This window comes from Suncus etruscus, chromosome 14, assembly GCF_024139225.1.
Source record: "Suncus etruscus isolate mSunEtr1 chromosome 14, mSunEtr1.pri.cur, whole genome shotgun sequence".
In the NCBI taxonomy this organism is placed as follows: Eukaryota; Metazoa; Chordata; class Mammalia; order Eulipotyphla; family Soricidae; genus Suncus; species Suncus etruscus.
The window spans coordinates 28508201-28533111 of NC_064861.1; the positions used below are offsets into that span (position 1 = coordinate 28508201).

General features: G+C 40.8%; 1 protein-coding gene across 1 annotated transcript in view; it reads left to right on the forward strand.

Annotated features, from left to right (window-relative positions):
- Positions 1 to 22885, forward strand: part of SPOCK1 (SPARC (osteonectin), cwcv and kazal like domains proteoglycan 1) — a 504908-nt gene extending 482023 nt beyond the window's left edge. The window contains exons 7-11 of the mRNA XM_049786017.1: positions 3782 to 3898; positions 8321 to 8542; positions 14143 to 14205; positions 21495 to 21632; positions 22046 to 22885. Coding sequence (XP_049641974.1) covers positions 3782 to 3898; positions 8321 to 8542; positions 14143 to 14205; positions 21495 to 21632; positions 22046 to 22236 — 731 coding nt within the window. The 3' untranslated portion in view covers positions 22237 to 22885. The remainder of the gene's footprint in view (positions 1 to 3781; positions 3899 to 8320; positions 8543 to 14142; positions 14206 to 21494; positions 21633 to 22045) is intronic.
- Positions 22886 to 24911: the final 2026 nt, after the last annotated feature.

The following is a 24911-nucleotide window of genomic DNA, read 5'->3' on the forward strand; positions in this document are numbered from 1 at the left end:
TGCACATTTACAAATGTTCAAGTTTGAAATGTATTTCTTTTTCCAGATGAAGGATTACCATTAGAACCAAGGGAAACATTAAAGTCTCCTCAAATCAGGTTACTAAGAATAGCCTTAATGGGTTTAATAGGGAAATTTATCCATCTTAGCTTGCAGGTTGTACTATTAATTAGCTTAACTCATCTTCTTCCAAGTTCAATGCCAGTATTTTAAGCTCTTTCAAAGATTGCTTTTTAAGAAGGACTTTATTAGCAAGCCCTTATTCCCTAGCTTGTGCCTGTTTTTACATAAAACAGTGTCTTGTCATGCATACCTATCTGTTGCTGTTTGGAGTGCTGGAAAGGAAAAATAGAATTGCCTATTAAAAAAAAGAAACTAATCTGAGCAGACATACTTGGTTCAAGGTTCTCTGTAGGATGATCTCTTAGATCATCCTAGAAAATGGGAATTCACCCTTCTGAAAGGCTTGATGGTGTTGGGGAAAGAATGGGGAAGTGTCAGTAGACCCACTATCTCTTCCTCTATAGGGGCAAAGGACTGCCTCTCAAATTTCCTCAGGACATGGGTGTGTTTCCTGTGTGTTCTCAGAGTTTGATCTGCGGAAGAGATCCTCAGGACACCCCTATGAGGGTGATACTATTGTTACCTCCATTTCAAAAATGGAAAAACAGACTTAAAGAAGAGTGGTGACTTGGGAGTAAACACTAGTGATTTGTGCATGGGGAGGTGGGGTTCAAAGCCAAGGGGCAACGCCAGAATCTTTGCCTTTTTCCTGCAGGACCCACTTTCTTTTCATTGGTAATCAGGGGAGAGAATGGGGCCTGATCCCATGAACTCCATCTTGCTTGCATGAATCTCATCTCTTACTCATGCTCAGAGCCTGCTGATGAGGTCTGGTGTCAGCAGTGGTGCTGGTTTCTTAGATTGTGGATCACAAGCAGATCCCTACAAATTAGGTTTGTAGGATACCTGGATTTGAATGTGGGGCCTTATAGACATCCCCTACCCTCTGTAAAAGCAGTGTCTCCAGGGTTCAGTTCATGTAAAAATGCCTGGCACATGCATTTGGTTCCTACCCTCTCCCACAACATGGGTCTGCTGTATCATGTGGTGTCCACAACAAATTATGTGAGATACTGATTGCCTTCGTTGGATGCTAGTCCATTGCTCTAAGCCATCCTGCTCACACCTTGGCTCTGTAAATGAGCAAAAGGAAGGCAGGGACAGCCACCAGTTGGCCAGTTTTGGGAGAAAGTTTGGAGCTGGTCAGAGCTCTACTACCTGCCCCCAGGTTCTATGAAAGCAAAAGGTGCCATTCCTTCTACAAGGCAGAAGCAACCCTAGCACTATGGTCTCAGCACCCAAAGACATGGTGGCTTTGCTGAGCACAGGAGAGGCTAGAGCCCTCTGAGGGGGTCAGCAGGAGTCTGCCTGTAGTCTCCAGCCCAGCATCTCATCTTTGTCCATTGAGGCCTTGGCTGCTCCAATTAGAGGGAAGCTAATAGCAAACACTCAAGAGCTATCACCAGGACCCAGTTGAGCGAACTGCAAACACTCAGCCCAGTGTTCTCTGATGAAGTAATTATTCGCAACAACACCAAGAAGGGCTTAAGAGGTCAAAGGGAACAGACTGTGCTGGCTCTCTTTCTCAGAGAGGTCTCCAGGCCTTCTCCACAGAGAACTTCCTTCTCCCCGCTCTATCATGACCTTTGGATAGGTTTCATACTCACTTCTGCAGCAGCCCTGAGCTAAGTAAGCCTAAGCAGCTGCCTTGTTAACAAGTGGGCATCTCTCCTTTGGTTCTTGAGATGAAAGATTTCCTGAACCCCAAGAGTATGAGTGGTAATTGGTTTCCTGGCTGGGGTTTTCCATATTTCCCCTGATGCTCGTGCATCAGCTTTGCCAGTCACATAGTCAAACATCCCTGGGCAAGTAGTTAAAAGTACAATGTGGCTTCAGATAAGAGCATATTCTCTCTTTTCTCTTTCTCCCTTTCTCTTTCTCACTCTCTCATATGGAAATTTCTAGTTTTCATGTTGTCTTTTGATCTCTTCTTTACATATGACTCAAATTTCTCATAGTGGCCACCTATTGGGCATGGGGGTCACTGTGCATGGGAATACCTTCCAGATAGCTTGTATTTCCTGGCTCTCCCTCTTTAAAAACCACGATCTAAAGAACCACTCCAGCTCTTCATTGACTGCCTTGCTGACAACAGCAACAAAAATCAATCCTCAGACGATGATGACTCAAAGGGTCAGTGAACCTGCTTTGCATACGGGAAGGCTAGATTCCTCCCCCAGCACCACATGGTACCCTGAACTCTGCCTGGACCAGCAACCCAAACTAGCTGGGTATAGGCATTGAGCAACCCCAGGTGTGGCCCCCCCCCAACAAAATACACTAGTGAACAAAAAGAACCACTCTCCTTTCTATATCCATGTAGCTCAGCTATTGATTGAACAGGCAAACTTCTCCTGCATATATCTGTCCACTGCAGACCAGCAGCTGCCCTGTATCCATGTAGCTCAGCTATTGATTGAACTGAGTCTTTTTGCTGTGCCACGCTGGGGCTAGACAAATGGAGACTCATAATAGCAGCAAAAGGGTCAGTAAGTGGGTAGTGAGCCCTCTAACTAAAAAAAGTTCTCCTCCTCACAATAACCCCTAGGGACCCAGATACCTGCACAAGGACTGGGGGCTTGAGCTTTGTTTTCCACCAACCCAAACCTCAGGCTATGAAGAGATGGGAGGCAGGTATGGATTGTGGCAAATAAGAAGAGCGCTGTTATGATACTACTTTCTTCTGGAGATGATGGTGCCACCTTGATTCAATCAAGCAAGGCTGTATTGAGGATTTTACTTGTTTTTCACTGCCCCATGGCTTCAGATAAGAGATATGGGTGCTGGCTGGAGTTTCTATGCTGAGAATTTCTCTTCTTCACCTCCATCTCATTGCAGGCATCCTGAAACATTCAAAACTTGACTCTGTGCCTGCACAAAGTACCCTGTATATTTGGTCCTTTGTGCTTTCTTGTTGGGAATTGGACTTCTGGGGTCAAATCCCTTCCCAGCTGGGGATCACTTTCTGGACTCTGATAGAATTCCCAGTTCCTAGATTGAACACACAATCTAGGACAGTTGTCAACTCACTTTTCTGCACACCCTTTTATCTTGCTCCTGAGACACCCCCCCCCCCCATTCCATGAGGCTTTCACACAGCCTCTGTACATCTGCCTTCCTGGATTAGCATCTCTGGAGTTCCCCACCCTGATGTACTGTGTCCCACTTCACAGAGTAGCTATAAATGGCCTGCTAAAAACAAATGTCTCCAGAAAGACAATAGCTAAGTGGGAGAATGACATGTCTGTTGAAAGGCCCATAGCAAAAACTGGACAAGTACATGGAGCTAAACAAAAGCCTCCCTCTCCATGCCTTCTCCCAGGGCTTTACTCTCTGAGCATGAACTTGATAGCAAATTGCACCTTTGTTATCCTGCTGCAGTAGAAGGTTTTATACAGTGGGCCTGTGGGTCATCTCTGAAGGCTCCTTACAGCAGCTTTAAGAACTTGAGGGCTCTTCCACATGGTGATGCCCATCCTGGCTTTATTTTGATTTTGTGCTTTACCTGTGAGGGCAGCATTCTTGGGTACTGGGTTTTCAGGGTGGGGTCAAGGGTTCTCTGGTGGCTGGGGAGGGAAGTTGGCTTGAGATGGGCAATGCTGCTGGCACGACTTATTGAAGGAGAAGAATTTATCATACCTCACATTTGCTTCCCCAGCCTGCACAGACAAGGAGCTGCGGAGCCTGGCATCCCGGCTGAAAGACTGGTTCGGAGCCCTGCATGAGGATGCCAACAGGGTCATCAAGCCCACCAGCCCTGATGTGGCCCAAGGCAGTAAGACTATGACCTTTTTATGACCTTTTACAATGCAGTTATGACCTTTTAAAGATGTCTTTCAGTTCATAGACACTGCAACTTGGCAGCTTTCTTTAGGGGAAGGGCAGTGACATATCTTCATAATGATTTTAGAAAAATTAACCTTTTGGGCCCGGAGAGATAGTACAGCTGCGTTTGCCTTGCAAGCAGCCGCTCCAGGACCAAAGGTGGTTGGTTTGAATCCCGGTGTCCCATATGGTCCCCCGTGCCTGCCAGGAGCTATTTCTGAGCAGACAGCCAGGAGGAACCCCTGAGCAGTGCCGGGTGTGGCCCAAAAACCAAAAAAAAAAAAAAAAAAAAAAAGAAAAATTAACCTTTTTAGAGGATGGGGGAAGTACTTTTGAATAGAGAAAATGCTGTTCATCCTTGAAGTGGTTGTAAATTGCCACATGATTAGTATAAAACTTTTGAGAAATACATGAAATATACATTAAAAAGCAAGTCCATTCTTTAAATAGTTATAAGCACATTATTATATATGCTTTTTTCCTATATATGAAAGTATATAAAAGAAAATGTGTATGTACATATGCATGTTTTATGGCAGTTTATCATATAGCAAGACACTATCCATGTTTTTATTTAGCTTGGTCAGTGCTATCCAGAATCTTGGTTTGTAGATATAGCCTAATTTATTTCATTTTGAAACATGAAGAATACCCCTAATCTTCAGCTGTTGAAAGTAGCACTGCAGACCTTTCTGATAGCAGGTGGACCACTAGTCAAACCACACTTATTTTCCCACAGAAACTCCCAGATGGCCTCCCTTCATGTCCCTTCCTTCATGAGCTGTCATCTTTGTACTTCACTGAGAAAAGGGTGGTCCCCTCACCTAGGTGGCTATTGGAATAGAAGGGCCAATTACCAAAATCACTGTTCACATGAAGGAAGTTCTGCTCCAGTCCTTCCTACCTAGCTGGTTTTACATGGCTTTGTTAAAACAATAAATACCTTGTTACGGAAAAACAAGAGTATTTTACTCCACATTGATTGCACACCGTGGGACAGGATTTTAATCCTTCTGGGCTCAATGAAAGTGGCAAGACAGGGCATTGGCTGCTTACTGCTGGAACACAGTGCTTATACAGCTCTGGTTTTCATCCCAAATCAGTACGATCCCCTTACCTTGGAGTTATTCTTTTATTGCCTAAGCTAGATGCCCATGGAATCAATTAATTCAGGGGATAATTCTGTCACAAGTTTGGATCCAAGTTTGGAAAAGGTGTTATAATCCATGAGCTCTCACTACCCTGAATGGCTGTGGCTGTTTTGTGTCTTCAAAGGGCTTTTTATTTCATTCCTCCCAGACCTCCTTGATAGTCTAAACAATTAGCTCACAAGTGTTTTCTCCAAACTTTTTCCCAGGATTCTCTGAGTGCATCTAGGCCCTTGAGCTTTCTGAACAGCCTTACTCAGAGTGGATGGACATGTAGAGATGTTCCTTGCAGCCTCTCGTGCCCCCAGAGACTCCTGCAAATGGTTGGGAAGACTGAGACAGGCTGTCTTAGGCAAGAGGCAAATTGAGTCCCTGAAGAGGCTTTTAGAATTGAAATTCCTAAGTCACTGTAGTGACAGGAATTGAAAGGAATGATATTTGGATTAGACTGAAGCCACTGGAGCAAGGAAGGGTCATCAATCCAGAAGTTCAGAGTGGGTAGCCCAGAAATTCTACAAGTAAATGCCTGGGTCCAAAGAGCAATGTGGCTCTACTTTCCACCCCTGCACATAGGTATCACTTTTCTAGAACCTTCCAAATAGGTGTAGAGTGGACTTGACCTCTTGAGTACTGCACCACAAGGGCTTCTTTGTGGGAGTCAGTAGGCAGGAAATTTCTTGCTCCAGTATTAAAATGTTCTTTAAAATTGATACTTATTACATAGAATATTCTATACAAACGTGTCAGAGCAAATTATATTCTTTCACTCAGTAGTCCCTGAGGACATCATCCTGTCAGAGACTGCTCAGTCATGACCTTTAGTCAGAGATGAAGCCAAATTATACCGTTAAAAGGGAGATGATTTCAAAAGTTGTTCTAAAACATTAAAGGGGATACATTTTTAAGTGAAAGATTTTTATACTCAAAGGGATAAACTTTGCAGTACTTAGAACATGTCTGTGCTGGGAGCCAATGGAGACTGCTGAAGGGAACAGAATAGTGCTTGTGTCAAGGAGCTGTGAGCCAAAGTGTTGACAGGGAGAGGCCTGTTGTCTCTGGACAGTGAAAGGGGCCTGCTTTCCAAAGGGCATGGGTTGGGGACTTCCCCAATCCTATCACTTGTTCTTGGTCTTGTCAAGTAAGCCAAACAGCAGTCCACGGGGTAGGTGAAAGACAATGATGAATAAGCTGCATATAGCTCATAAAGAGTCTGTATTCATGTGTAGAGAACTGGATTTTATGTACTAAATTAAATGAGGGGAGGAAGAGGCATGTTGACCCACCATCAAGTAGAGATGGATTTCATAGAAAGCTATACCTCATCTCCTACTACATTTGGGGTTGGGATTGCTTTTCTGGCTGAGAAACAGGAAGAAGCTTGTTCTCAGCCTCCAGAGACTTAGAGATCCAGTTCAAAATTCTCCCATGCCAAAGTGGTATATCTGAGCACCTGCAGCACCTCAGTACTATAGCTCACATTCTGTTGAACAATCAGGAGTCCTGAAGATAACCCCCCAAAAGTCAATAAGCATCTGTGGGAGTGTTGTACCAAAAATTTAGGGAGCAACTGAAAGAGCAAAGTACCTCTATTCACAGCACTACAAGGCAAGGTACATGGTAACAGGTACAAACCCTAAAAACATGGCCTAAGGAGAGACAAAGCCAGGGAATTTTAGGGGAGAAAAGGAGAAGGTGAGGTCAGTCTTTGGTTAGTGTTACCATGAGTTCCTAAAAAAGCAGCTTTGGGGCTAGCTGAAAGTCTTGGTTTCAATTCCATGGATTCAAGTAATGCCTTTTCTTTGGAGTGGCAAGTTTTATATTTGTTTTGGGGCCATACCCAGCAGTGCTTAAGGCTTATTCCTGGCTCATACTCAGGAATCACTCCTGGCAGATTTGTAGGACCATATAGGTTGCTGGGGATCAAACCATGGTAGAATGCATGAAAGGCAAAGGCCCTATTCTCTGTACTGTTGCTCTGGTTCCAGGGAAGTTTTACCATAGGGTCTCAACTTTTCCAAGGAAGCAACCCAGAAGTAAGCAGCATATTCCAGTGGGGCCTGCCACTGAAGTCACTGTGTCACCCCATCTCAAACGTGGCACTCTGACCTATAGGGTGGCTCCAGGACAGAAAGTACATGTGAAAGAGAGGTAGAAGGGAGGAGTTGAAACAGCAGAATTAGGGTTCAGCTTCCAGCTCCACAATCCTGTATGTGACCTTGAGCTGATTTCATTTCTTAAGTGTAGACCAAGAGCATCATCTTAAAGAACTGTTGCAAGGATTCAGGAGATAATTTACTATCAAGTGCCAAGAATGAGGATCTTAAATAACATGAGAGCACTTTTATCACCATTATTCTAGGAAAATCAATCCAGACATCTAGCACAAGGAATAACTTGGCATTATATTGTAATTTTGATTTTGAGAGAAAGGCAAGTTTTAGATTCAGGGCGTGCCTTCGCTGGGGCTTGTCTGCAGTAGACTTACTGTCCCAAGTGTTAAGCAAAGTGTTATTATTCGAGTGCATGCGGGTTCTATTGTAGAAACAAATAATTCTCTAAGAAAACTATCCTTCCTTCCCCAGGGAAATAAGAAAGAAATTATTGTCTGAGTCAATTTGGATTCCATAGCATGTATCTCTGGAGGGGATTGCAGAAAATAGTGGGGAGCAAGGCAGATACCTGCCTTGTTTTCCCATTAATGTTCAGGCTGCGTGAATGGAACAGTCCTTTGGGATATAATCAGGACTTCAGAATTGAGCAATGTAGTTTCATTTCACTGCCATCCTTTTCACAGTAATTTTTGCTTTCTTTTTTTTTTTTTTGTTAAATGTTTTCTTGCCCTTATGAAGAAAAGCATGGTTTTCAGTATTGTATTGTTATCCCTCTAATGGAGTGCATGCTCCTTTTGGGCATATCTGATGTTTTAAGCAAAGCTGGTAAGTGCAAAAAAAAATAATAATAAAACCACCCATATTTACATCACAGAATAATTAGCACTGGGAATTTCTTCCCTTTAGAATGTATTTTTCTCAAATGCTAAATCCTGCTTTAGTGTATCTTCAATTGTTTTATTAAAAATGACAAGGACTGCCACATGATCTAGTAAGGGACCCTCTGAGATGCTGCCCTCACCAATCCTGTTTCCCTGAGGAAATAACCCCAAGGTGGAGACTGAAGAAGATCAGGCAGGTGGCAGTGACTGAGCTGTGCCTTTTCTTCTGCAGGATTCGACACCAGCATCTTGCCCATCTGCAAGGATTCCCTGGGCTGGATGTTCAACAAGTTGGACATGAATTATGACCTCTTGCTTGACCACTCTGAAATCAATGCCATCTATTTGGACAAGTATGAACCCTGTATCAAGCCCTTGTTCAACTCCTGCGACTCCTTCAAGGATGGCAAGCTCTCTAACAACGAGTGGTGCTACTGCTTCCAGAAGCCTGGAGGTGAGGTGGGGGGGGCAGAGCCCTTGATAGTCATACTGGCTCACATTTTGGGGACACTGGCAGGAATAACGTATTCCCAAGAGTAGGAAATCCAAGTTAAGTGTCATAAGCTCAACTTTCCAGTACTGGCTTCCACCAGGTGGAAGAGAGGTTTGTTTCACTTGTGACTTAAGTTTGAAATGTAGAATTATACTATGATTTACTGGATGCAATCCATATTACAATTCTATTAAATATACAGCCCAAAATTCAGTCTCTGCATACCAATGTTCAAAACTCCACACAGTAATAGATCAGTGATCTAGAAGTGCAGAGAACATCGCAGAGTGGCTTAATGTAGTGCCTCTATTTAGTCTGTGTTCAGAGGTGTGTTACCAGGGCCGCTGTGCTAAATTTTTGTAGGTGGGGCCTCTGGGTTCATCCTAATCTTCCCTGTCTGTGTTCTGCATGTGTGTGTCTAGTAATTTCTTAAATCATGTTGTTTCACCTGATAACTTGATGCTCTATCTCCACTGACACCATTCTTGACCAGTTCAAAACATTACAGGCCAGTCAGCAGCACACTATTTCCATCCTCCAATAGTAAACTCTCCTGACCATGCTGTGATTCAGTCTTTTCCCAAGGGGTCTTACTACAAGAAATCCTGTGCAAATATTAATATTATGTCTCTATGTTCCATGTGGATTAAGCCACTTGCTTTTTCTCCAGAGTAACTAATGATTTATACTGACTGTCTTAAACTGAAGTATTTTGACTATAAGCAAATTCTAAATAACTTAAGAGACCAAACCTGAAGAATATATAGAAAAAATATGGAGGCATTTAGATAAGCCAACTTTAACTGGCAAGTCATCCTACAGGGGATTCAACCTAGGAGAAGTTTCTTTTTGGGGGTCCACACCCAGTGGCACTCAGGGGTTACTCCTGGCTCTGCACTCGGAAATTGCTCCTGACAGGTTCTGGGGACCATATGGGATGCTGGGTATCAAACCTGGGTCTGTCCCAGGTCAGCAATATGCAAGGCAAGCACCCTGCTGCTATACTATCACTCTGGCCCCAGGAGAAGTTTCTTTAGGGTCTTAAGTGACCCCTCTGAGTCTTCCTACATAACTGTACTCACTTCATCTCAGCTTCCTCAGGTTTGCCTCCATTACAGTTTCCTAGTAGTGTCAGACCTTGGCTTGAGAACCTGGAAAGATCTGCTCCAACTTGGGTCAGATGTGCAGGGTAACCTAGGACATATAAGCATACAACAGAAACCAGCCCAGGAGAGGAGGATGGTTACTAGGTTTAAAGCTTTTCATTTGAAGTGTATAGGCAACAGGGGAAAGTAAGTAAGGATGTGCAGCTGAACAGTTTGGTTTCTAATGGTTGGAGCAATTCTTCAGTTGCGCTGGGGCTACACTGGCAGTGCTCACTCCTGGTGATGCTTGGGGGACCATATGGGGTGTTGGAGATCAAAACCAATTAGCCACATGCAAGGCAAGAGCACTAACCACTTTGCCTTCACTTTAACTCCCAAAGAAAACCCACTTTCCCATGGTGCTACTCAACTTTGTAATTGCTGCCAAGTTGCGGGATGCAAAATTAAGTTTGGAACACTTTCCTTTTTCTGGTAATATCTTTTTGTGTGCAAGTGTTTTCTCTATTAGGGCTGATGATTTTTGGTTTGTATTTAATGGAATTCTCTATTAATTCTCTTTTAAAATTGTTCTAGTAATGTGCGTTGTAAATTCTGCTTTCTGGCTACATTTTTACTCAGAGGAAATTTTAATATTTTAAACAGTAAAAATTCTCAATGTTTTATTCTTTATGACCTCTTAGAAGCCATTAAGCTGAGGCAGTATTAGTTCCAACTTTAAAATAGTAGAGCAGTTCCTGGCTTTGAGCATTTTTAAGAACCTTTCTTGTACCTCTCTCATTTTGTGGACTGTTAAGTGTTTTCAGTCCCACACTACCACCATCCCAGACCCATAGATGGTTGTATAATATCCCATATTGTTTATTTATCCATCTTTATCCTTTGTAATTTCTCTATCATATGAAATCTAAACATGTTGTTGACCAAGCAGGCATTTAATTTAGAATAAAAATCATAATCTGGGTTATAACTATGTGGTGGTGTGAGTTCAGGTCAGTTGTTTAGAAACTTTGGGGATTGAAAAAATTTTAATTTAATTTAATTTTTTATAATTTATTTAAACATCGTGATTACAAACAAAATTGTAATTGGGTTTTAGTCATAACAAGAATACCCCCTTCACCATGCAATCTTCTCATCACCAATGTCCCCATCTCTTCCCTCCCCACCCCCACCTGTATTCGAGACAGGCTTTATATACCCCTCACTCACTGACATTGTTCTGATAGTCCTCAGCATATTTATTTCTCCAGCTGCACTCACCAATGAGCTTCATACCTTGAGCTGGTCTTTCTGGCCCTCCTCTCTGGAAATTATTTTAATGTCTTTAATTTTTCTTAAAACCCATAGATAAGTGAGACTACTCTGTGTCTGTCTCTCTCTTCTTCTGACTAATTTCACTCAGCATAATAGATTCCATGTACATCCATGTATACTAAAATTTCATGACTCCCTCTCTCCTGACAACTGCATAATATTCCATTGTGTATATGTACAACAGTTTCTTTAGCCATTCATCTGTTGAAGGGCATCTTGGTTGTTTCCAGTCTAGCTATTGTAAAAAGTGCTGCAAAGAATATAGGTGTGAGGAAGGTATTTTTGTATTGGATTTTTGTATTCTTAGGGTATATCCCTAGGAGTGGTATAGCTGGGTAAATGGGAGCTCAATTTCCAGTTTTTTTGAGGAATCTTCATATTGTTTTTCATAAGGGCTGGACTAGATGGCATTTTCACAATGAAAGTTCCTTTTTCCCCACATGGGATTGACATTTTTAAGAGTCCATTTTTCTTGGGGTTTAGGAGATTGCTCAAAGGGCTAGAGAATTACTTGGAAAGACCTCAGAAAGTTTTTCTCTTTATGGCTGACTTGGTGACAGTCTTCAATCAGAAGAAACAAACAGGGGTTTTGAATCAAGCATTCAGGAGCACTCTTGCAATTACAGTGGATTCCATAATTTCTATACCTGTCTCTTCTTCCATGCTCTGTTCTGTTAATCAAACCATTATTTTCAAAGTGGGGCTTTCACTCTCTTGTTCATCTTTTCACTTCAATCTTTCTCTACCTTTAGTTTTTGTGTTTATATGTTTCTAACCCTTTAGATTTTTTCCCTTTTAAAATTCTGGTTGGCACTTTTGAGTAGATAACCTCAAATCCTTTTATCCTAGAACAATATCCATTTCTTAACCTGATGTTAACTTTTAGGTTTTAATTCTCACAGATATTTTATTTCCTTTACGTTTATAGTTGCTGTTGCCACAGTGAAATTGATTTTTTATTATATTCCTTTATAGTTCTATTATTAATTTTATTCCCAATCAAAATCCTTTCTATATTCTCTAACTGTAACAGGATTTTTTTTATTGATTTCCATAGATTTTTCATGCATGAAATTATTGTCATGTTTCCCTTCTTTTCCTTTTAAATGTTTATGCCTAGCTTCTTGTTCTTTTCAAATCAGTTTACTTAATAGTTACAATTCAGTGCCGGATAATAGCCAGGTTCATCTAAAATCAGATGCCTTTGGCCAGAGGAAAGCCCATTTCTGTGATAATGCATTTGGTGGTATAGGGCTGGGATCCAGAGATTTGCTGTCTCTGTGTAGATGTCCTTTCGGAAATGTTGAGGTGCCCCACACATACCCTCACTCTGTCATGCAGAAGAACCTTTAGCTTCAGTTTTTGCTCATTTTCTACATGCCTCTCATTTTCTTAAATTATTTCCTTTATTAGCTTACCACCTACTCCTTTCCTGTTCTGGGAGTTCAATTTGACATCCATGCTTATTATTTGCTGTTTATTAGAGTTGGCTAACCTTTTCCTCCATAACACTTTTTCAGCGGTAGGTACTTTTGTTATGGTTAAATTGTCTGTGTTCTACATTTAGCCTCAGGGTGCCTATTTGGGTCCTAGGAAATTTTTCATGTGGTAGAATCACTTATTAACTACTTCTGATAGTACTGGTTAGTTTTATGGTAAGTTTAAGAAGCTAAAACTATTCTATGTTATTTAAATCATGGAAAGTGTTTGCGTTTGTCTTATACCAAAAAACAAATGTGCTAAGAACAAAGTTCCTGTGAGATTCTTTTTAAAAATATGCATTTTTATCATTTTATACACAGACACACACATATCTATCTATCTATCTATCTATCTGTCTGTCTGTCTGTCTGTCTGTCTGTCTGTCTATCTATCTATCTATCTATCTAAAATGGTCACATTCCACTCCTTGTAAAGAGAGAAAATTGTCATAGATTTCGTGAAAATTATGTGGTAAATGTAGAAATGTGAATTTCTCAAGTCTCTACCTCTTTTTTCTGATATGCTCTTTCTAAACCATGGAATGAAAACACTTAATTTGACACATAAATAAACTGGATATTGTACATTACTTACATCACCTTCATTGCTTAATTGTCCTCTATGTCTTTTTCTCCTTGAATCTTTGAACACAGGTATTAAAGGCTAAACCTCGACAGTAGGAAAATCTTTCACAATTAGTCACATCTACTTGGCAGCAAATACTTTCTATTATGAATTTTCTATTTGGAGATTTGGAGTTTACCTGTTTTTTTTTCTCTGTTTTGCTTGCAGTGTTTTTGATGGGTCTCAGTCTGACTCATAGCTTTCCTTTGTGTAAGCAGCATCTTTAAAAAATATGTAAGACCATTTGAGGAAAGTATCTTAAAATTAGACACTTGTTTCAAATTTTACTGACTGAGTGCTTAAAAGAGTTGATTTTACTTTTTTTCTTAGTTACAAAGATGAGCATTTCCATTTGCAAATTAGGGAAAGGATTATTGCCTGCCTTCTTTGGTAGTTGTAAAGACAAAAGTAAACCATAATCTGTGTGTTCGTTGTCATAGTAAATGCTACCTTCCATTATTAAAAACACAATCTGCTTTCCCTTTGCATGCTTCTCCTTTACTCTAAAAACCAGAAGTCATCAAACATGTGTTTATAAGTCTGTACCAAGAAGCGAAACAAGACAGGCAGTGAATCCAGGTCACAGATGTCATCTTTTTTTTTTTTTAAACTGTGTTTTCACAGTCTTTCTGTGGAGCCAGAAGCTTTGCTTTCCTAAGCTGAAGTAGTTATTCTGTCCTACCACAAGACACATAGTAGATACTATTTAAAGTAAGACATAGTAATACGGTAGACACTCTTGCTTCTTGGCTAACACAAGGATGTAGTGCCACTTGGAGAACTATTGTGGTTCTGGGGCCAGCCATGTGTAAGGCAAGTCCCTTACTCCCTGCACTATCTCGCTAGTCCAACTCATGGTTTAAAAAAATCAGTAACACTAATAATCCAAATTTGTTTTGCTGCACAGAAATAGCATATGGAGTAATTCTACCCCCAGGTGTGTTATTGTCTACACTTTATGTTAAGACTGAAGCCAATTGTTAGATATTATATCCCATACCATCTGGAAACTGACTTACATAAATTATTTTTTAGGTCTCCCTTGCCAGAATGAAATGAACAGGATTCAGAAGCTCAGCAAGGGGAAGAGTCTGTTGGGTAAGTAGGATTTCTTACCACTCATTTAAATACTAATTAAACCATCGATGTCTCTTGTAATATTGAGCACAGCTCTGATTGTTCAATTAGAGGCCAGTATTTCTGAAAAAATAAAATCCTCATTTTGACCGGGACTAGTGGATACATGCCCCAGGGCTGGATTTCAGTATCAGCTCTACTGCTCATGCTTCCTTGATCTAGGATGCCACTGAGTTCTAGCTTCTTTAAGAAAGACTATTGAAGGGCACATTCAATTGTTCCTTCTTATTCAAATATTACAAAAGTGCTATGAATGAATTTCTCATATACAGAAAACTATTGAGCCATCCGTTCTACACATCCCAGATTTGTGGCTGGAATTCAGGCCCAACTTCACTAGTTGTTAAAGGAAGGTCTCAGCATCACTTCCTTTGATCACAAGGAGAGAGCTGTATCTCTGGAGGTATTGGATGGTTATCCTGTTTAACTCAGGAACAATTCCAAAGTTGTGGTTTGGTCCAGGGTGCAGATCTGACACTTTCAAATGGGTGATGGTGATGTGCCCAGAATCCATAAATAGTTATATGACTAGTATGATATCCTTTTTCTATTTTAAAACTTTTCTTTCACTAGAGTTGCTAATTCCCTTACTGCTTCATTGGTAATAATGAATGAGACTTCTGCCTGTGCTCTATCATGACCCCTATTCCTTGAGGTGACATTGTTTGACTCATAAAAATGCCATTTATGTGTTTACAAGGGATTATTTTTGCATGGGTGAATCTAATAAATATGTATTCAGGAGCATTCTGAATCAAAACAAATAAAACAAATTATAATCAGTTATAATTAGTGCCTACTTAGAAAAAAAGTGGTAATCTTATTACATTTTAGAACAGCACCTGCTCTACACCAACCTGGAGGCTGAGCCATGTGGGTTTTGATGTGTTAAGTGCTGCTGTTTTTCAGCTGCATCCTGATGAGGACCAGCATTTCTAGCTAAGTTAGAACTAGTTGTGTACTAGTATAATTTTAAGTAACAGAATTTTCTGAGATGCCTTTTAACCCTCATGCCAGAGATCAAGTTTGGTCTGCTCTGCTTCTTCCATAAAATACAATCATAAACTATAAAAGCACAGTAATAAATAAAGTCCTCTCTATCTCATTTGGTTGATATAGATAGTGTTAATATCAAGAAAAATTCTTGGGGCCAGAGAGATGGAGCTAGAGATAAGGTGTCTGCTTTGCAAGTGCTAGCCTAGGACAAACTGATTCAATCCCCCAGCATCCCACATAGTGCCTCCAAGCCAGGAGTGATTTCTGAGCAAATAGCCAAGAATAACCCCTGAATGTCAATGAGTGTGGCCCCAAAACAAAACAAAAAAAAGAAAATTCTCACTTAAGATGAAGAAATAAGGAGTAACCCCTGAGCATCATCGGGTGTGGCCCAAAAACCAAAAAAAAAAAAAAAAAAAGATGAAGAAATAGCACAACATTAAATTTAAAACATATCCGAAGGACCATTTAAGGATAATGCTAGATATATTTGCAAGTGTATATTCAATAAGTGTATAGACCATATTTGGAATTATTAAGGTGAAAAAACATTACATCCCACTAAACATAAATAAATCTGATCTGTAAAACACTGCACAGCAAATTAAAATTTCAGATCCATAGGGGCAGTGAGAAAATAAGTTAATATTTTGGTTTTTAGGAAGAAGACAATTAATATTACATCTTATGAGGAAAAGCTTATAGAAAGAACATGGAATAACATAAGTGTGACCACTTCAACAGAAGACAGGAAATGATTGCTTATATAAGAGCAAGCATTTCAATAACTATGAATAGACCATTTATTTTTTAATATAATTTTTATTTTACTCATAGTGGCTTACATATCGTTCACGGTAATATTCCAGGTACATGTTAACATTGAATCAGGGAAATTCCCATCACCAAATTGTCCTCCTGCCACCTCCGTTCCCATCCTGCCTTCCCTATCCTCCATCCTCACCCCAGGCTCTTCTAGATTGAGTGGCCCCCTCTGTGTCTAGTTTATTACTTAGTGATCTTATAACTGTTTGGTCATGGTACCTCCATTACTTCTCCCTCTAATTGGGAGGCAGGACTAGATAGTTCTAGTTATATGATCTTGTTTGAGGAAGAGAAAAACAATAAAATGGCATAAAAATCAACTATGCCAACAATGGGCAGAGTCCTTCTAGAGGCTCTCATCCTTGGTTTGAGAGATGAAGGGGAAAAAAGAAAGTGAAACACCACAACAGTTCAAAAATAAGTATCAAATAAGATATCCAGTGAGCACTGCAGCAATAAAGATATGCACCACATAATTGCAATGGTCTTGAGATAAAAAACATGACAGAGCACAAAAAGGAAGAAAAGAAGAAAAAAAAGTAAATATATAAATAAAGTGGACAACTACTTAAATATTTACACCAAAACAAAGAAATCAACAAAAACTAGATAAGAGAAAAAAAAAACAAGCTCTTATCTACTAGGGATAAGAACTCATACTTATTTACAATACAGGGGAATCTCCCATCTTGAAAATATGTCATGTGGACCCATCTTAGACTCCAGGAGATTAGACACCGACCGTCCAGCCTTGAACCCTGAATCCCAGACATAGAAATGACACAGTTCTGCACAACAGCGACAGGAACCAAATCCCATCCGGGACATCCTGAATACTGCTCAAACACCAATATGTGCCAGCTCTAATATGATATCCTGACAACGAGGAAATTAGAAACAAATGGACATAAGAACAGGGTATCCTACCTCACCAACTAACGACAAGACAAAATCAGAAGACTTGTCACACTTTGGGCTGTGCAAAAGCCAAGAACGTGATCTACAGATGACTAGCGGATAGAACCATGACCGGGCAGTATGTAATCTGGGACCAGCAAGAAAGCCCTAGTCTAGGGTTTGTTCTACGACCTGCACAACAACAATGATCTCTAATTCCAGAGACCTGACTGAGACAATTGCAAGTGAATGGGTCCTCTGGAAACATAACAAAGGACGATATCCCAGGTTCCAACCGAGGTTCAACACAAGGGCCAAGACCACCAACTGCAGAAGACAGATTAAAATGACATTGAGGAAACAGAACTTCTAAAATCACAAAGAAAGACTTCATCGTAAGTTCTACTCCTTGATCTGTGCAGAGACTGAGATCTCTAGATATAGAGGTCTGATTTTATTATCCAGATCGGAGTAGAAGTCTTCCATACAACACAAAAACACCAAGGGGAGAGTAAATGAACTTGAAAGGAGTCTATAGATAATCCCATGACAATATATTCCAAGGGTGGAGAAACCCTGTATCTCTTAGGCCAAGGGGATTTCAAATGACCCCAATTTTTACTGTGCCTATGCAGGAGGGGAATAAGGGCGGGGGGGCTGAGAGATAGCATGGATATAAGGCATTTGCCTTTCATGCAGAAGGTAATCGGTTCAAATTCCGGCATCCCATTTGGCCCCCTGTGCCTGCCAGGAGCAATTTCTGAGCATGGAGCCAGGAGTAACCCCTGAACACTGCTGGGTGTGACCCAAAAACCACCAAAAAAAAAAAAAGACCATTTATTATGAGTTAGATACTATTACTGGCGTTTGCAAAGTCACATGTAAAAGTAGCATACTAAGAACTTGAGATAAGAAAGTAAAAACATTACCCTGATTAAATGCTCCTCCCCCTTATTGTGTCAGCATTTGATATGCCCACGAATTTAAATAGAATTGAAAGGAGGATGGAATTGTCAGATGTACAAAATTTATCCTTCATCTTGAAATCTGTAGTTCAAATAGCCAAAATTCCAGTAGCATAAATAACTTCACAAATATGTATTTTATGTAAATGTTGATATACCTTTTCTCCCCCTCAGGATATACCTTTTCAAACATGAAATGATCATCATATGTTATGCCATACATTTTTTTTAATCTCAGAAAACTCAGATGGTCAAAACCACCTTCTGGAGTTTCAGTTTTGATTTTGGGCCACACCCAGCAGTGCTCAGAGGACCATATGGGATACCGGGGATTGAACCCAGATCAGCCATGTCCAAGGCAAATAGATGGCCTGCTGTGATATTTATCGCTCAGACCTTGACACATCTGGACTTTTATAAATAATTAATCAAAGAGATAATATAACACAAGCACAATACCAAAAAATAAAGTGATAGAGAAAAATGATAACTTCAGATACAATTATGGAGGAAAACCTCTAGAATTCTAAAAAAATTCTAAAAAAATTCTAAAAAAAGCTCTAAGAATAACATACAATTAGCTGAAATGATTAAAGCAAAAATAATAAAGCACAACAGAGTATTTCTCAATCATTTTTGACATTGTTTTTCTTCCTGGGATACCCACTGAATTAGCCTGTGACTGCAAAGATAAAAGAAACTGTAAACTTAAAAATACATCAAAATTACTGAGCAGCAATTTATTCAAGCAGTTTGCTGACCTCCACTTTCAGCAGGTCTGAGATGGGGCCCAAGGATTGACCTTTCTAAATTGTCCTGGTAATCTTGTCTTGAGACCACTCTAAAACCATTAAGATAATAGAAATCAATGTCAGCAGAGTGTCTCTCATGCTACAAATTAATTGTGGAGGGTTCCAACCCCCCCCCACACACACACACGTGAGGTGTATGGGCAACTACTCAATCCAATCTTTGACCCACAATCTTATTTTATGAGTAAATCCTTTGCAGAAGAGATCTTTCTCATTTTATTTAAAATTGTCTTCATACAAAAACAGAATTAAGTGAATTATTTTATGAATTACTTGCTTTGATATAGAAACAGAAGAAATATATGCCTGTATCACTTAGCAACATGGATACAAAGGAATCAGCAAATTGAATCAGTAGTGTCTCATAACAATGTGTCATTCCTTTTCCAGGAAAGCAAAGCAGTACTTTCTAATATCGTGCTGCCAGTAATTTATGTCATTAAAAGCATATAAAAGATAAAAATCATGTTTTTCCTCAAGTATTAATAAAAAGTTATTGAATCAAGAGGAAATTGAGAATCTTAATATACCAATTACTAGTAGGAGAGTGAATCAGTAATAAAAAATAAAATCTCACAATGGAGCAAACTGGTAACCAGAGGGTCTACTAAACATTTAAAGAATTGACTAAAATCCACCTCAAATTCTTTCAAAAAATTAAAGAAGAGGGCATATCTCCAAATACTTATATAATATCAGCATTACCCTTGTAGCTAAGGACATTACAAGAGAACTAGAGCCTTTAGCTCTGACAAATAAGGTAGCAACATTTTCTCCATAAAATTAGGTTCTATTAAACCTAATTCAGCAGCACCTTAAAAAAACGTTCACCCTAGAACCCTAGAAATTATTTAACATATATCAATCAGTGTGAGAAAGTAGGATGGAAGTAAAGTATGGTCATCTCAATAGATACATAGTAAAGTATTTGGAAAAATTCAACATATATTCATGAAAAAATAGGACTCTACAAGTTAGGCTTAGAAGTAATGTAATTATGAAATAATAATAAAAGATTTCAGATTTGGGAAATAAGTTAAATTGTTTCTACCTTCAGATGAAATGATTTTGTGTAGAAAATCTAGAAGACTCCACACCAAAAAGTTGTCTTTAATCAAAATGATTAGATTCTAGGAAACAAGATTAATGTTAAAAGTGCAGTAGAATTTCTAGTTACTAACAATGAACTATCTGTATAACAAATTTACTTCAGTTATAAGAGCGTTTAAAACAGTAAAATACCTAGGACTATCTGAATACAGTAAGGTACTGATGAAAAAAACTGAAAATATACATAAATGTAAAAAGTATCATGGAATGGGAGAATATTGTTAAAATGTTAGGAATATGTTTTTAAAAAATGACTTTAGATTCTGGAATCTCTATAAATAAAGCCCCAGAAGCTTTTTTTTTTTAACAGAAATGGGAAAATAAATCTTAAATATATATGGAACTCCCTCTTTCCAAATAGCAATCCTGAAAAAAAAGAACAATGCTTAGAGACATCATTACCACCTAGTTTCAAACTATATTATAAAAAATGGTAATCAGGGGCTGGAGAGGTAGCATGGAAGTAGGTTGTTTGCCTTGCATGCAGAAGGATGGTGGTTCGAATCCCGGCATCCCATATGATCTTTGCCAACAACATTTAATGAAGTAAAAGCTATCTCTTCAATAAATGGTACAGGTGAAACTAAATATTCACATACAAACAAGTGAAACTAGCATTGTATTTTATACCAATTACAAAAGTGAATGTGAACAATGACATAGATATGAAATGCAGATACCTTAGAAGAAATAAAACTCCTTGACAATGATTTTTTTATATGACATATAAAGCACAGGCAAGAAAATAAAAATGGGCTGGAGTGATAGCACAATGGGTAGGGTGTTTGCCTTGCAGGTTTGATTCCCAGCCAATCCAGGTTTGATTCCCAGCATTCCATATGGTTCCTCGAGCTTGCCAGGAGTAATTTCTGGGCACAGAGCCTGGATTAACCCCTGAGCACCACTGGGTGTGGCCCAAAACCAAACCAAAACAAAATAAATAAAAAGTACACTACACACAGGGAGTGAGAGAAGCTTCTAGTTCTGAGACACATTGCAGTAAGGAATGTCATGCACAACAATAGAACTTGTACAGTTACCCTATAGGATGCATCAAGGTGAAAATTGGATTGCAAGTATTCTCTTTTTTGGGGGGGTTTACACCTGGTGATGCTCAGGGGTTACTCCTGGCTATGCACTCAGAAATCATTTCTCGCTTGGAGGACCATATGGGATGCCAGGGGATCGAACCACGGTCTCTCCTAGGCTAGTTCATGCAAGGCAGATGCCCTACTGCTTGCACCACCACTCCAGCTCAAGGATTGCCGGAATTCTCACAAGGAACAAAACACATTTTTCTTTTAATTTTTTTGTGTGTGTGTCAATGGATGAGTGGTATTAGCTAAACTTGTACTTACCTGTATATGTCAAATCTCTATGATGTCCATTCAACTTTATGTACATCAAACTGACATGAAGTAGAATTTTAATTCTATCTCAGTAAAAGTAGAGACATTATTATCTACTACTAAGAATAGGAGCTTTTCATAATAAAGGGAAAACCAGTCTCATCACTCCTTGAGTGGGTCCCTGTCCTTCCTCCTGACTATGCAACTATGGCAGGCCTGTCTGGTCCTGTGCATATCCCCTGCTCCTTGAGATACCTCTTCTTGGCTGCGATTCCACTGTATTCTTTGTTCCCCAGGAGCATTCATACCTCGGTGTAATGAGGAAGGATACTATAAAGCAACACAGTGCCATGGCAGCACAGGACAATGCTGGTGTGTGGACAAATACGGCAACGAGCTGGCTGGCTCCAGGAAACAGGGCACCGTGAGTTGTGGTGAGTAAAGCCTTCCACTAGGTTGGGAGCAGAGGAGAATGCCTAGAGATAACCGTGGCTAATAGTCAGAGTGTGTTAACAGCAAAGACTGGCTAACCCTGAGAAAGCGAGAGAGTGCAGAGCCAGCTTGGAGAGGGACAGCCAGGCCTAGGATGTTGGGCAGAAGTTTTCAACATGTCAGCAAATTTGCAGACCAAGAGCAGCCAAAGGTGGCCTTCACTGTCTGCCAGGGTCAAGAATTCAGGGACTCATCAGAACCAGCTAGGACGCAGGGATGGCACATTCAGAATGCAGATGGTGCAAGCGGGCCCTCCACTGGGTCACATGTGAGGGGACCCTAGGAGGCATGGCACTCGGTTCATGGCAGAAACTCAGCTCACCACCTCCCTTCCCGTCCCTCCTTGATGTTGCAGAAGAGGAACAGGAAACCTCGGGGGACTTTGGCAGTGGCGGCTCCGTGGTCCTGCTGGATGACCTCGAGGAGGAGCAGGAGCTGGGGCGAAAGGACAGACCCGGAAAGCTGAGAGTGCACACCCGGGCAGTGACGGAGGATGACGAGGATGAGGACGATGACAAAGAGGATGAGGTCGGGTACATATGGTAGTGCCGCAGGGAGGAGGACACGGATGGGCACCGACTGCAAGTCACAGCTACCTACTCCCGCATCCTTTTCTAGGAACTCTGTGATGTCCTGGCCTCGCCTCCCTCCCTGGGCGATGCCTCCGCTGTGTGCAAGGCCTGGCAGGCGCTCCTGTATTCCCTGCCTTCTTGTTCTGCATGGCAGGGGTGCGGGAAGAAGGGGGTTGCGCTTTGCTTTTAGACAGGGGAATGGCTGGCCCCCTTCAAGCCGCCTTCCTGCCCATGAGGTTTTTTTGCACCGAGCATGTGATTTTCTGTGGGATTCTGACAATGCAGGGAGCCCCTCCCTCTAAACGTCTTGACGCACCACCCCTTGCTGCCCCCTCGCCCCGTGCCCCCACACACCGGTGGTTATTACAGCATGGTTCCCGGCGTTACAGTGTCTAAGTGCTTCTCTTGTGTCCTGTAGATGTCGTGGAAAACACACCACATTGTTCCTTTCTCCTGCCACCTCTTGGCATTTTAGTCTTTCAAATTCGTTTTTTACATCACTCTGACTTCCCACAAACAACAGCCTTAATTCAATCCAGAGCTCCTGGAAGTGACGCTCAAAAGCTGTGTCTGGTCATTTCTGTGTGCTTACAGACACAGATGTCCAGAGGAGCCCAGCCCTGTGCTGCTCAGAGACACGTGTCCATACACCTCCAGGAACAAAAGCATTTGGAAGCAACTTAAAACTTCCTTGAAAAATAATCATCAGCCTATCAGCCTGTCCAGACCTGGACTGCAATCTCTCAAATAAGAAATTTCAATCAAAACTCTTACTGCATTCCACTACTGTTGGCACCTGTAGCCTGTAGGCTGAGGCTTCCTCTCTCTGCATCCACAGACTTACTCGGAGCCTCTTTGATTTGGATAAGCCTCTGTCTGTCCATCTCACAGTCCTCATAGAAGCCATGTGACTCACACTTGGACAACTTCAAAAGCCATCTCTTCTTCTTCTTCTTCTTCTTCTTCTTCTTCTTCTTCTTCTTCTTCTTCTTCTTCTTCTTCTTCTTCTTCTTCTTCTTCTTCTTCTTCTTCTTCTTCTCCTTCTCCTCCTTCTTCTTCTCCTCCTCCTCTTCCTCCTTCTCCTCTTTCTCTTCTTCTTCCTCTTCCTCCTCCTCTTCTTCTCCTTCTTCTTCTCCTCCTCCTCTTCCTCCTTCTCCTCTTCTTCCTCTTCTTCTTCCTCTTCTTCCTCTTCTTCTTCTTCTTCTTCTCCTCCTCCTCCTCCTTCTCCACCTCCTCCTCTCTCTCTCTCCCCTCTCCTTTTTTCTTTCTCCTTTCTCCTCTCTCCCAACTCTCATTCTAGCTCAAAGGCCTCCACTCCAACCTTGACCAGTAGGCCCTAAACTTAATCAAGGTCTTTGTCTAAGTCATGCATATACACAAAGCCCCAATTTTACAGACAATAGAGCCAAAACATTCCTTAGGAGAAGAAAACCCCCAGGCTTATTGAAGCATTGATCTGTGCCCCTTTTCTAGCTACTAATCACAAGGAGGGTCCAAAAGCTGTGCAGCTCATATCTTGTGAAGCATTTGTAAAGAATCTGCAAAAGGGACCCAGAAAGAATGGCACAGCAGCACATGGAAGGGAACCTGAGGGCTTGGATTTCTGAGGCCCAGCCCTGCATCCATCCACCCCAATAGTGCCACACTAAGGAATAAGGCCCTTTACCATTGCCTTTCTTCCTGAGGAAGTCAATTCTGTCCAAATCTGACAGCATCACCAACCCTGTATTCTAGAGGGCTTCCCTCCTGATCAGGCTAATCCAGATACAGGTACCAAAGAGCAGTCTTCAAAGTGGTCCCATTTGGTTCAATTCTCCTGTCCCCTATTTCCCCTGGTTTCTACCTACCAAGATGCCCTCATTAGCCACCTGCCAGACCTCTTGCCCACTCTGATTCTCCTTCCTTTTCTCGGGAGCTCTCACTAGTCCACAAGAAGACCACAGAAACTCAGGCAAAAATACAGTCAAAACTGGATGACAGAGCCACTGAACAATTCCCTACCCCAAATCATGGCATCTTCAGATCGTTCTGCAACTAGCATTTCCCAATCCTGGTATTGGCTGGGCAGAGTTGCCTAGTGGTTAGTATTAAGTCTGGGAATGGTCATGCCCAATAACACCATCTCTGTATACAAGAGACCCTTGGTGCAGGGAGAGCACTGATGCCCCTGCCAGCTAACTCTGCCACCTGTTCCATGCCTCTGTTCCCCCCTAGTACAAATTCCAAAATTATAATTTAGAAAACAGGTGCTTAATTGCACCTAGGTTACAATAGTGTATTAGAAAATCAAGACATTTTAAAAACAAAAAATAATTCACTTTTACACCGTCAAAAAAAAAAAAAAAAACCCATTGTCACCATCTCCTCCGAGCTTGCAGGAATGCACCAGAGAACAAATTAGAATCGACAAATTGACTTCATTTAGAGAAACTTCTAGGAACAGAATGAACCACTGATTTTAATTTGCTTAATTATCTTATGACAAGTGTCAAATTAAGATGACACTTGAAGATCCTTAACATTACTTAATGATGGAGAAGAGTGCTCCACAGTTAAATCCCAGTAAGGTAATAAGATGTTCATTTTTGAGGATCTTCCAAGATCTTTTGATTCATTAAAATACTCAAAAAAAAATCTTCCAGAGACCAG